The 12,032-nt window shown below is 47.3% G+C and overlaps 1 protein-coding gene across 3 annotated transcripts in view; it reads right to left on the reverse strand.

Moving 5' to 3' along the window:
* hyx (cell division cycle 73 hyrax) overlaps positions 1–12,032 on the reverse strand; it is an 81,881-nt gene that overhangs the window by 48,939 nt on the left and 20,910 nt on the right. For all 3 annotated transcript variants that reach the window (XM_068354792.1, XM_068354791.1, XM_068354793.1), the window contains exons 2-3: positions 8,773–8,878; positions 8,481–8,600 (exon numbers count right to left, since the gene is read on the reverse strand). In XM_068354792.1, the coding sequence (XP_068210893.1) occupies positions 8,481–8,600; positions 8,773–8,878 (226 nt within the window). The remainder of the gene's footprint in view (positions 1–8,480; positions 8,601–8,772; positions 8,879–12,032) is intronic.

Raw genomic sequence — 12,032 nt, forward strand, 5'->3', positions numbered from 1 at the left:
ACCACCGAGACTTGAGCCGCCATTGAAGGGATCTCATCCTGAGGCGGCTGTTTGGAACCAGACGGGCCAGGAAGGATAGGTGGCCTAAGAGACGCAACCACGATTGGGCGGGGAGTTCTTTTCGCCTGAGGAAAGGTTCCGCCACCCTCCTCAGCCTTGCTATCCGGTCGTCTGATGGAAAGGCTTTGTGGAGATTGGTGTCTATTAGCATGCCTAGATAAACCAGTCGTTGGGACGGCTGCAGAGAGGACTTCTCGAGGTTTACCACGATCCCCAGATCCTGGCAAAGATCCAGAAGCCTGACTCGGTGCCGAAGAAGGGTCGACTCCAAGTCTGCTAGGATCAGCCAATCGTCTAGGTAAGGAAGGAGACGAATGCCGTTCCTGTGCGCCCAAGATGAAATCAGGGTGAACACTCTGGTGAACACCTGAGGAGCTGTGGAGAGACCGAAACACAGCACCTTGAACTGGTAGATCTTGTTGTCTAGGCAGAATCTCAGGTACTTCCTGGAAGACGGATGGATTGAGATCTGGAAGTACGCGTCCTTTAGATCCAGTGTACACATGAAGTCTTGTGGTCTCACCGCAAGTCTGACCGTGTCTGCTGTCTCCATGCTGAACCGGGTTTGTTTGACAAACCTGTTCAGAGCTGAGAGATCGATGACAGGTCTCCAGCCTCCAGTAGCCTTCTTTACAAGAAAGAGTCGACTGAAGAAGCCTGGGGAGCCGTCCACGACCTCCTGGAGAGCACCCTTCTCGGACATGGTCTTGACTTCGGCCTGAAGGGCCAGCCCCTTTGCCGATCCCATGGCATAGGAGCTCAACGACACTGGATTCGCTGTCAGGGGAGGTTGAGATGACGTGAACGGGACGTGATAACCTTGGCCGATCACCGAGACCGTCCAAGCATCGGCCCCGTGTTGCTGCCACCTGCGGACGCAACGCTGAAGGCATCCCCCCACAGGTGGACACGCAGGGGGACTGCCACCCCTAGGGCTTGCGGCCGCGGCCGCTACCCCTAGGAGTCTTGCCTCCCCTGGAGGACTTACCGCCCCTCTTGACCTTGGCTGGAAAGGGCTGGGGCTTAGACACCACTTTCTTAGCTGCCGGTGCCTGTTTGGGAGCCTTACGAGGCTGTTGCTGCTGTTGTGGCGGGGCTGGAGGCTTATAGGGCCGAGTTGTAAGGGCCCTGTGGAGGAGGGAGTCCGTGCTGGATTTCCTCCACCTCTCAGCCGTTCGCTCCAAGTCTTGAGGCTCAAACAGGCTCTCCCCCAGAAGGGAAGCATGTCGGAGCCTACACACATCTACGGCGGGGACCTTCGGATGGAATCTCTCGGACACAGCATCGCGACGCTTCAACACCGAGTTGGCCCACAGGGTGGTAACCTGGTGCGCCAAAAACTCGATGGAGCGGGTGCCCGAGAGCAAGAAGGTCTCTAGGGCCTTCCTATTGGTCTCCTTGGACAAGTCCTCCGATCGCAATAGGATGCCCAGAGATCCTAGCCAGAAGTCCAGCCACGAAGTGGCCTGCATGGCACACTTAGCGACCTTCTCGTGGTTAAGGATCTCTGCCGCCGAGAACGACACCTGCCGGGCAGAGAGTTTCTCCAGGGGAACTCCCTTCGCCAGCTCCTCCACAGAGTGATGGAGAGGAAGAGCGAGGTTGTGCTCACCCAGGATCTCGAAATACCTCCTCTGCTGAAGGCGAGGAGGGATGAGCTTGTTCCCGGCAGTGGAACGACTGGAGGAGGCAAGAAGTGCGAGCTGAGCGTTGGCCCTAGCCCTGGCACTCTTCAGCCCCCGAGACCAGGGCAGAGCTGCACTGGTCTTAGGGGCCTTCCGAACGTCAAACACTTCATCCAGAATCGTGTCTTTGCCTTCACGGGGGGCGATGACTGGATCCGTAAGTCTGTTAAGTTGCCTTATCAGGCTTAGGACCTGCCAGAAGGCATGTTCGGACTCTTGCTGTTCTCCTCCCTGCGGGCTGGCAGCTAAGTCTCCTGCCCCAGGAATCTCTTCCTGGGGTGATACTTGGACATTCCCCTGGGTAGTCGTGGGTTCCTGACGAATCCTTGCAGAGGATTTAGGGACGGTCTTGGAATCCTTGGGTTCCCTCCTGGGAGGGATACAGGATCCCAACAACGAGGTTCGAGGGGCCCCTTCCTCACGAGACGATTCTCCTGCCTGAAGCGAAGTCTCCCCCCCTGGTGCCGAGGGGAAGACTACCGCCCCACTGGACTCACCTGAGGATGGAAAGGCCTCGTCCACGGGAGAAGGAGAGAGTACTCGTGCAGGAGAAGGGACCTTCGAGACCGACCTCTTGGGAACCAACTTCGCCCTGGGGGAAGTCACTACGAAGTCCACTCCTCTCTTTCTCTTCAGCGTAGGAGAGACAGCCGCTGGTTTGTTACCCTGGCCGGCGAGTGCTGGTTTCATAACCCTCACTAACGCCCGTGCCAGCGGACCAAACCAAGTCCTCGCTAGAGTGAAAGGGATCGGGCGATCCTTTGGAGTGGACACGACGGTACCTGCCTGAAAAGAAGGTGGGGAAGAATGCTGTACTGACCTGTCTTCGTCCTGCACTACCAACCTGTGCTTGGATGGAGGTGATCCCGAGTGCCGTCTAGGAGCATGCGTCCCTGCTGCTACCACCGGCTGTGGAATTCGCCGCGAACGATGGTCGCGCGGGCGAGCGATCGCGCGGGCGCACAGGCGAGCGGTCGCGCGGGCGAGCGATCGCGCGGGCGCACAGGCGAGCGGTCGCGCGGGCGAGCGATCGCGCGGGCGCGAGGGTGGGCAGGTAAATGAACATGTGTCTGAGGCGACGAACGCAAGCGTTGGCGCGACGGCGAGGGATCGTGCTGCCGCGTAGGTGAGGAAGATCGCTGGCGATGTAGATCCACAGGCGATCGATGACGAGCTGGTGAGTGCAGTCGCTCAAGTTGGCGATGGCGCGATGTGGTATGTCGACGCACTGGTGTGCGATGGTGAGCAGCATGCGCAGGTGAATGACCGCGTAATGGTAAGCGATGGCGAGCAGCATGCGCAGGTGAATGATCGCGTGATAGGGTGCGATGGTGATCAGCATCCGCAGGAGGGCGATCGTTAAGGGTTGTGCGATGAGGAGCAGCATGCGTAAGCGGGCGATCGTGCAGGGTCGTGCGATGGCGAGCAGCATGCGCAGGAGGGCGATCGTGCAATGGCGAGCGATGGCGAGCATTATGTGCAGGCGGGCGATCGCGCGATGGCGAGCCATGTTCCTTCAGGAGCGTTGGCGAACGTCGGCGCGCTAGTTGTCGCTGTTGAATAGGCGATACTAAGATCGCCTGTGCGCGCTGGCAAGCAGGTGAACGCTGGCGAGGAGGTAATCGCTGGCGCGTAGGTGATCGCTGGCGAGCAGAAGGTCGACGCGTGGCCTGTGAGAGGACAGGTGGCGCGGCGCGTTCACGAGCAGGAACGGGAAGATCGCTGGCGCGTTGGCGAACATGTGTTTCTGACACACGTGCAGCACGATGTTGCGTAGCCACAGCAGGAACTAAAGGGTGGTCAGAGACCGCAGGGCGAGGGTCCTCAAATGAGCGCTGATGCTCGGAAGAGAGCTGACGAGCAGGAGAGCGCTGGCGAGGGGGGCGAACATCAGGAGAGAGCCGACGAGCAGTTGAGCGTCGGCGAGCAGGAGAGTCTTGGCGAGCAGGAGATCGCTGGCGAGCAGGAGAGCGCTGGCGAGCAGGAGAGCGCTGGCGAGCAGGTGAGCGCTGGCGAGCAGGAGAGCGCTGGCGAGCAGGAGAGCGCTTGTGCGCTAGCACTGCTCGCGTAAGGGAAGAATCCCTTAGCCCCAAAGGGACCGTTGCCCGTCGGGTGACGAGTTCTCCAGAAGGCGAAGATCCGGCAGGAGATGGTGAGCGGTCTGCAGAGAGGTTCAAGGAGGGCGGAGCAGTAGGTTGAGGCTGACGAGGAGAGTCCCCCCCGGAGGACGAAGACCCAAAAAGGCGCCTCTTAGTCCCCCTGTAAGGGGAAGGGAGGCCCTTGTGGCGTAGAGGGCGGTGACCCTTACGGCGGAGGCGGCCTCGGGGGAGATCGTCGGGACCATCGGTCCTCCGAAGGGAAGTCTCCGTCAAAACACTTCCCTCAGAAGGAATCTGAGCAGCAGTCGAGACCGAAGGACTCACTTCCCCCTTCGAAGGATGTACGGAAGGAGGAGGAGAGCCTTGAGCACCATCACCAGCAACAGCACCTGCGGCGGAAGGCCCAGCCACGTCGGAGGCCTCTGTCACCACGACGTCGACAATAGACAGAGGGTCTACCTCTGCTACCACCGGCGACTGCTTAACAGCGGCCCCCAACGAGACAAGGTCAATAAGAGCGACCCTGGAGGGCAAGCCCTTAAGCCCCAGGGACGACCAAATTTGTAAAAGATCATCACTGGATAAGGCATTATCAATAACCTCCCCCGGAGGAGGAGGGGGAACCGCCTCGCTATGGGAGGCGACGCCCTCTCCCCCCACCGAAGGAAGGGAAACAGAACAAGGGCCTGCGCTCCCACTCGGACGACTCTCCTTAGGAGGCGGACGAGGGGGAGCTTCGGAGGAGGTTTGGGCGGCGGAAGAAGAGTCCCGAGAACCTTCCTCCTTCAAGGCTAACCCCGGAGGAGAACGGTCTCTCTTGGACTTCTTCTTACGCCGACGGCCAAACCTCTCCCACTGGGAGGCAGACCACTCCCTGCACTCACGGCACATGTTCTCCTGGTCACACCGTCGGCCCCGACATTGAGGGCAGAGGGTGTGTGGATCCGTGTTGACGTCCGACTTGAAAGTCCCACAAGGACGGCCGGCAACTCCAGGGCATGTACGCATAGTAAAGAAAATAACTGAAGGTCAACTTCCAACCAACACACACGCTGAAAAGAAAAAGCAGAAAATTAAAGGCTGTCACGAAGGCGATGAGCAGACACGTCTGATCACCGCCGAGCCAAAAGTGAAGTGAAGCAAGTCACCGGTGTGTGGAGGGGGGAGGGGTAGCAAGCTACCCTTCCCCACCCCCCGCTAACTAGCGCGGGGGTAATTAACCCTCGTTAAAAACTATTGGCTCGTCATTTCAGCTGCGCTAAAAGTAAACTCTTTGTAAATAGCGTGGTTTGTATTTCGGTTACGGAAGAAACGGGAATGATTCCTCCTACCACCCTTTAACGGGTGTTACCACCCAACCACCACAAGGAGGTTGCCTCGTTTAGAAAAATTCTGCCGAAATAGAGATTATTAGCTATGTATATATAACTGCCAGGTAAGTTCTATTCATAAAAAGATGTACTGAAATTATGAACAGCATACAAGGATGACAATTTTACATAATTAATGTTTCAACTAGGAAAGAAAACAATAACACATTAATTTGAAAGTGGAATTTTTTTTAAAAAAGCAAGAGATTAAGGAAAATTCTTTAAATGCACAAGCAAAATTAATGATACACTTTCCGGACACATGCATAGCTGATACCGTATATTTCTGCAGATAAGATAACCTTTAAATCTTGAAAAATATATCCAAAATAGAAAATCTCATATCCAGTGACTTAAAGCCCTTTAACGAAGGGAAAAGAACTTGCTCATTTCTATATTTCTACTATTTTTCAACTGAAACTTTATGGAGAAATATATTGGAAATGCCAGCTAAAATAGAAAACATTTAGTATAAACAAGAAAATTCCATTATAAACTTTCCGTTGTATATAAAAAATATATAAGAGCCGATAACGCCATTCAAACTCCACCACTTGTTTGGCGATTTTATATTTATACCACCTAGTCAGCGGGTGTGTTCTGTTCGAGCTGAACAGTAATGTATTTGTATATAATCAATAATAACACTCCTCTACAGAGTCACTAGCTTATAAATAAGGCCTAGCATAACTGATTTTTATTATAGAACAAATACTGTACCATCTTAGGAACAGAAAAACATTTTATAGGTACATAGCAATAACCAGGTTACTGTGTTATTGGTAATGGTAGTTTGTGATTGTTAGTGGAATTTCATTCATTACTTACAATATGAGATTGTCTAGAACTGTTCTGAATAGTTCAGACATATGATTGTGCCTTGTTACCACCACCTGATGAGTGTTGTAATAAGAGAATCAGTTTTATTTATTCTTAATGAGATTCATACTAATACCATACAGGAACTTTCACCTTCTGATCAGGTAATATACCACATAAGATTATGTACTTTTGGGTAGGGCTATACCACAGATTTGAGATAAAAACACAGATATTAACACGAGTCTTAGGTCTTGTTTTATCTCGAGGTAGTCTTAAATGCCGAAATATAGGGTATAGAGAAAAATATACCAGGAAATACAAATAGGCAAATCAATCAACATGTACCTATATGCAAAGAACAGCCACATAAAATGTTATACTGTACCTTACGGCTAAATCCTCCCACTACTTTGGTGCTGTTATTTTTATAAAAATTACTCGGATGAAAAAGCCAATCCCTTCTATACCCTCATGAGACTTTCCAGAGTTATGTGTTACACAAGCTGAAACTGGAGTATTGTCAAAGAATTTGGACAGATCATCAAAACGAGACCAAGGGGAAAAGGATTAAGAGTTCAATGGCAAGAAAGCAACAAGGCTGGATTAAAAAGGGAGTACTGTACTTCAAAAAACCTGTAATGCACATACACAAAATATCTTGGTAAAAATTTTTTGATTTTATTCTTTACTTCATAACCAACTTTCACCACCTGGTATACGTGTATCAATCGACTTCAGCCACAGGGCAAGGACCATTTGAGCTACAAGGAGGACTTTCATTTCAATCTCCATACATATGGCGTACTTCGCTTTAAGGGATGCTTATCTGGTCCTGTACAGCAGGGGAACCCTATTCTCTACATGACCTCCTCAGTTGTTTTATGATGTTCATTCGGGAGAACTTAACATTTCATAATGTGTAGAGCTTGCTTACTGTTAGATCATCACTATCGAAACACTCGCAGAATAAGGGTCTTCAGTTTTTTCTTGAATGCCTTACTATCTTCAATTATTCGGATGTCTCATGGGAGCTTACAGCTCTTACAATTTAATAAGGAACTCAGGATTACCCAAGTAAACAACTGAACATTACGTTATCCTCATGCAAGAATTTCTTATGTCCAGGTATGCAGATCTTTCATATGACAGAAGTAACTTTGGTAACATTTTGCAATACCTCTGATTGTCAGTTACTAATTTTATTGACTTTCATTTAATACCTGTTCTTCTAGTCTCTTCCAGCCTAGATGTATGCTTAGTGCTTCAATTTTCCACCCTTAAATCCTCTGGGAAACCGGCCCCCAAAATTTAAAACTGTAACTAGGTATAAACTTTCCCCAATAAATATTTCATGTCTGTGGTCTCCTGCATACAAAGTTGATATTAATTCCAATCTCCTATCTATCAAACAACCGTTTATTGTATTTAAAACAAATACTTCCCATAAGATTGTAATTCAGAACCTACTCCTTGAACCATATTAGGTTCTGCTATTGGAGAAAATAAAAATCTACACGACCCTTCAAGTTACAATAACTCCTACAAATAAACAATTAAACCAATGACAACCCAAATATGGCAGGTGACTTATCAGCCCTCTCTTCATACACCTATGCTTGGAATTGAAGGCGGCACTAACAGTTATTAAGTACTGACCCTCTAACCTACTTATACTACAGACAATAAGGCAAAGCTTAACAAATAATTATATTCCAATCCTACAACTACTGTATTATTGCTCCATCTCATACTTAATTCTATCAATCTTCACAACAGGAATGTGACTTAATTGGAAGATACTAAGATCCTACGGAGTTTGACCATCGCTACCACATAAAAGCTATTGGACTTTAAGCAAATCTCATAATCTTAAAGAAAATTGAAAAGAGAATTAGCCCTTTAGAAGAAGTCTCTCCTTCCATCACTAAAATTGTTTCTAAGCTGGCTATTATGGGGTATATGTGTAATTCTGTACATCGCTCCCCTTACTTAACAATTTCAAACTTTGGTTGGATTTTATGGTAACAATTAAAATCTTACAAGTATTTCACAAGTCTTGTATATAACAAGAGAATATATTTGAATGTTTATTCAAAATGCACCTTACAAAAAAATCCAAGGTCATGGTTTTACAGTTTTTATCAGTTATAAAAAAAAGTTGCATTACTGTACTCCAAGAATCAGCACTTCATAACCACCTTTCAAAACTATCAAGATTATCTGTAAGAACTCCATGCAACCCTAGGAAAGCCAGAATTACACCAAACTGTGTGATATTTACAAGCAAAAACACTATTACTGTACAGTACCCCCAAAATTGCACATACACATGCTGTGAATACCACAGTACTACTTACCCCTGAAGGGACTCCATCTCTTTGACGTACCATACTATTTTGATGTACAGTATACAAATTATACACTTCAAAGATACCTGTACATACCTGTGTTGGAATTTCCAAAGGTGCCGACTTATCAATGGCTGCAGCAGTCGATGTTTCTCCATTGAGGTAGGCAAGAAGTTCTTTACGATCAGGACGACGCACAACGGGAATATTCTCTGCCTAGAGTGAAGAAAATAAACCTGACAGGTTTAGGGTATTCAAGATCCAACAATACAATTAATCACTCTGAAAACACAAATGCTACTGTACACTCATAATGTACTCTATAGAATATAAAATAGCTCTCATTTGATTTTTGTATAGAATAAGATGTAAAAAGAGTGGCACTTACTGCGGCCTTTCTGACATAGGTAGGATGAGTAAGACTGACATGTTTCAATAGAAACAAGAGACATTCTAATGAGTAGTAGTCTTTTGGAGCACCATCTTTTCCAGATCTGAAAAAAAAATGAAACGGTTACAAAGATCCACAATTTCCACCAATCCTGACAAACCTGAAATCATTGAACAACTGAAGATAAGCAAATTGAATTCTGTTACAAGGTGAAAAAGTCATACATGTGGAAATTAAGAGAATAACTACAGCGGGGTAAAAGGAAAGCACAGGTAAGGTATTTAGTGTGCAGTAAGCCTTAACATGAAAAAAATAACTTTGGTATTTCATTCAAAAAAATATTTTCATCATTAAAAAACTACTGAACTAAAGTAATTAAAAAAAGTATGGATTAGATGTTAGACATTTTAAAAACTTCCTCTATCATAATACAGTAATACCTTAAACTACGAGCATAATGCATTCCAGGACCGAGCTCGTATGTCAATTTGCTTGTATCTCAAGTTAATTTTTCCCATTTAAATTAACTGAAAAAAAATTGAATCCGTTCCCGCCTTCTTTAAAAAAATCCAATTCAATTACAGTATATATAAATGGAAAAACATGCTTCTTAATTGCTATAATACTTTACATACACTCACAAAATGACAAATAATTGCTGGACTGTGATCTGCAATAAAATATGACTTTACTACTAGCGCCGTTGCAAAGGCTATACCTCACCCCAGAACCAGAATGAAGTTCATATCTTTGAGGAGAAGGGAGGGAGGGGAGAATTGGCCGGTACAAGTACGGTATTTACACTGTTCCTTACGCTACGTATCGTAGCACAAACTTAAAATAAACTTAGCTTACTGAATTTAAAAAAAAAAAATGAATCCTACCTATTTTCTAATTTTTTCTTTTTACTTTTTATTCACTATTCTTTACTTGTCTTAACTCTTTTAGCCTCGTTTTCACTTTCAACTGCTCCAGGCCTTTTAAAAAAAATACCTATCCAAGGAGATTTGTTTCTGTCTCCCTTCCAAAATGTAGTGGAAATGACTCGGGCAAGTGTCATTGAAAAGAGCTGAAGCACGACCACTAGGCAATTTTTCAGGGTGTCTCTTTTCAACGAAATCAGAAACATCCTGCCGCTTAGCCATCAATTCCTTAATCTCCCTTGAAGAAAGAAATTCCTCTGGTTCTACCTCCTCCTCGCTACCGAGTTCTTGCAACACCTCTGTATGTTGCATCATCTAGAGCTCGATCAACTCTTCAGTTGTGAGCTCTTGTTGATGCTCCTCGACAAGATCGTTGACATCTGCCTCACCGACCTACAGTCCTATGAAGTTTTCAAGAGAGAATTTCTTCCAACACAATGGGTTTGGGGTCAGGCTCCGTATCGAACCCTTTGAAATCCCTTTCAGCTACAGAATCTGGCCACAATTTTTTCAAAGCTGAATTTAAGGTTCTTTGCGTTACACCCTGTCATACTTCATCAATAAATTTTAAATAATGCATAATGTTAAAATGGTCCTTTCAAAATTCACGAAGGGTGAGGTTGGCGTTATGTGTGACATCAAAGCATTTTTTGAACAAAGCTTCTCGAAATCTGAAATGACCTGTTGGTCCATGGGCTGGAGGAGGAGAGAGGTGTTGGGCGGGAGAGAGAGGACCTTGATGAACTTGAATTCATCGAGAACGTCATCTTCAAGACCTGGAGGGTGGCTGGGGGCAACGTCTAAAATGAGAAACTTTTCTTTCAAGATCTTGTGACACATGAAAGCATGTGGGTTTTCAAAGTGATATTCATCGCTGGCATTAGCAAACAAGGCTAGAGTCAATCTATCCTTCATGGATTTTTGGTCCAGCAGTTTCTTCTCTTCTGCCGTGATGAATGTCTTGCAGGGCATCATCTTCCAGAAAAGGCCAGTTTCATCACAGTTGAAGACTTGTTGGGCGAAGTAACCTTCCCTAGCAACACACGAGACAAAATGTTCAACGTACTCCTCAGTGGCTTTCACACCCGAACTTACAGCTTCCCCATGCCTCACAATTGAGTGGATCCAAGTTCAGTTTTTAAAGTTATCAAACCTACCACAACAAGCAGGAGGCATCTGGAGGGGCAAAGTCAAGAAGAGAGCAACAGATGGACTTCGCATAACTCCAAAGCAAGAGATTTTGAAGGCTCTGGAGACGGGTCCTTCCTAGCACCGCGCCGAAGGAGAGACAGAAGTTTTTCCTTCGAAGGGGGACCCGAAATTCCTAAAGTTGGCCACACTTGCAACACATCTGAAAGGGAGAATGGCTCCCCGGCGGCTGGAGGGGAAGTTGCTCCTCTAGGGGAAGCAACTACCCCCCAGTACCCTGAAGTTGCTAAGGAGTTAATCGGTCTGCGCTCCTACTCGATCGTCTCCCGGAAAAGCGCGAGCAAGGAGCATTTGAAAGAAATTTGGGGATGCAAGACGAAGAACACACTTTCCTCGCCCCTGAGGGAGAAAGAACGCGCTTGGCCTTCTATCTGCGCTGTCCAAATTTCTCCCAATGGGAGGCAGGCCACTCCCTACACTCAAGGCAGAGTGAACCATGCTCGCAACGATGCCCTCTACACGAAGGATACAAAGAGTGCGGGTCGGTATCCAACGATGACATGAAGGTACTGCATGCAGCACCCTCGCGCCCAGGACAGGTCCACATGAAAGTGATCTGAAGAAATCACGCACACCTGAAAAGAAAAAGCAATTAAAGATCTCCAATGACAGCCTTGGGAGGAAAGAGAGAGGAGACGTCCACTCTCTACCGAGCCAAAGGAAAAAGTGACGTACCTCACAGCTGGGAGAGTATATAAAGAGGTGGCTGTGTAACCCCCAGCCTACAAGCTCAAGCAGTTAGGCAGGGTTGCCACCTCACACTTTAAGTCTAATGGCTACCTTCCAGCTTCACCAAAAGATAATCCAAATAAATAACTGATGGCTTGTTAGTATGGGAACAACTTCTGTTTAAAGAGCACAGATGGAATCAACTTCGATGACCTCGCCACCTTAAAAGCAAAGCCTATTGCAATATCTTACAGATGGTATCTTCTATCTGACGGGACCAGGTCAAGTCTTCCTCCCTACGTACGGTGCTGGAGGAGCTTCACCAAGTTTATTTGACCTTCTGATAACTCCCAGAGCCCGCAGGAAGGACAACTCCTCGTCAGGTTCTACTGTCGAAACTCCTAAAAGGGCTACTCCGGTAGAACATGAGGAACCCACTTCCACAGCGACAGCAGA

The sequence above is a fragment of the Palaemon carinicauda genome, chromosome 31 (assembly GCF_036898095.1).
Source record: "Palaemon carinicauda isolate YSFRI2023 chromosome 31, ASM3689809v2, whole genome shotgun sequence".
Taxonomy (NCBI): Eukaryota; Metazoa; Arthropoda; class Malacostraca; order Decapoda; family Palaemonidae; genus Palaemon; species Palaemon carinicauda.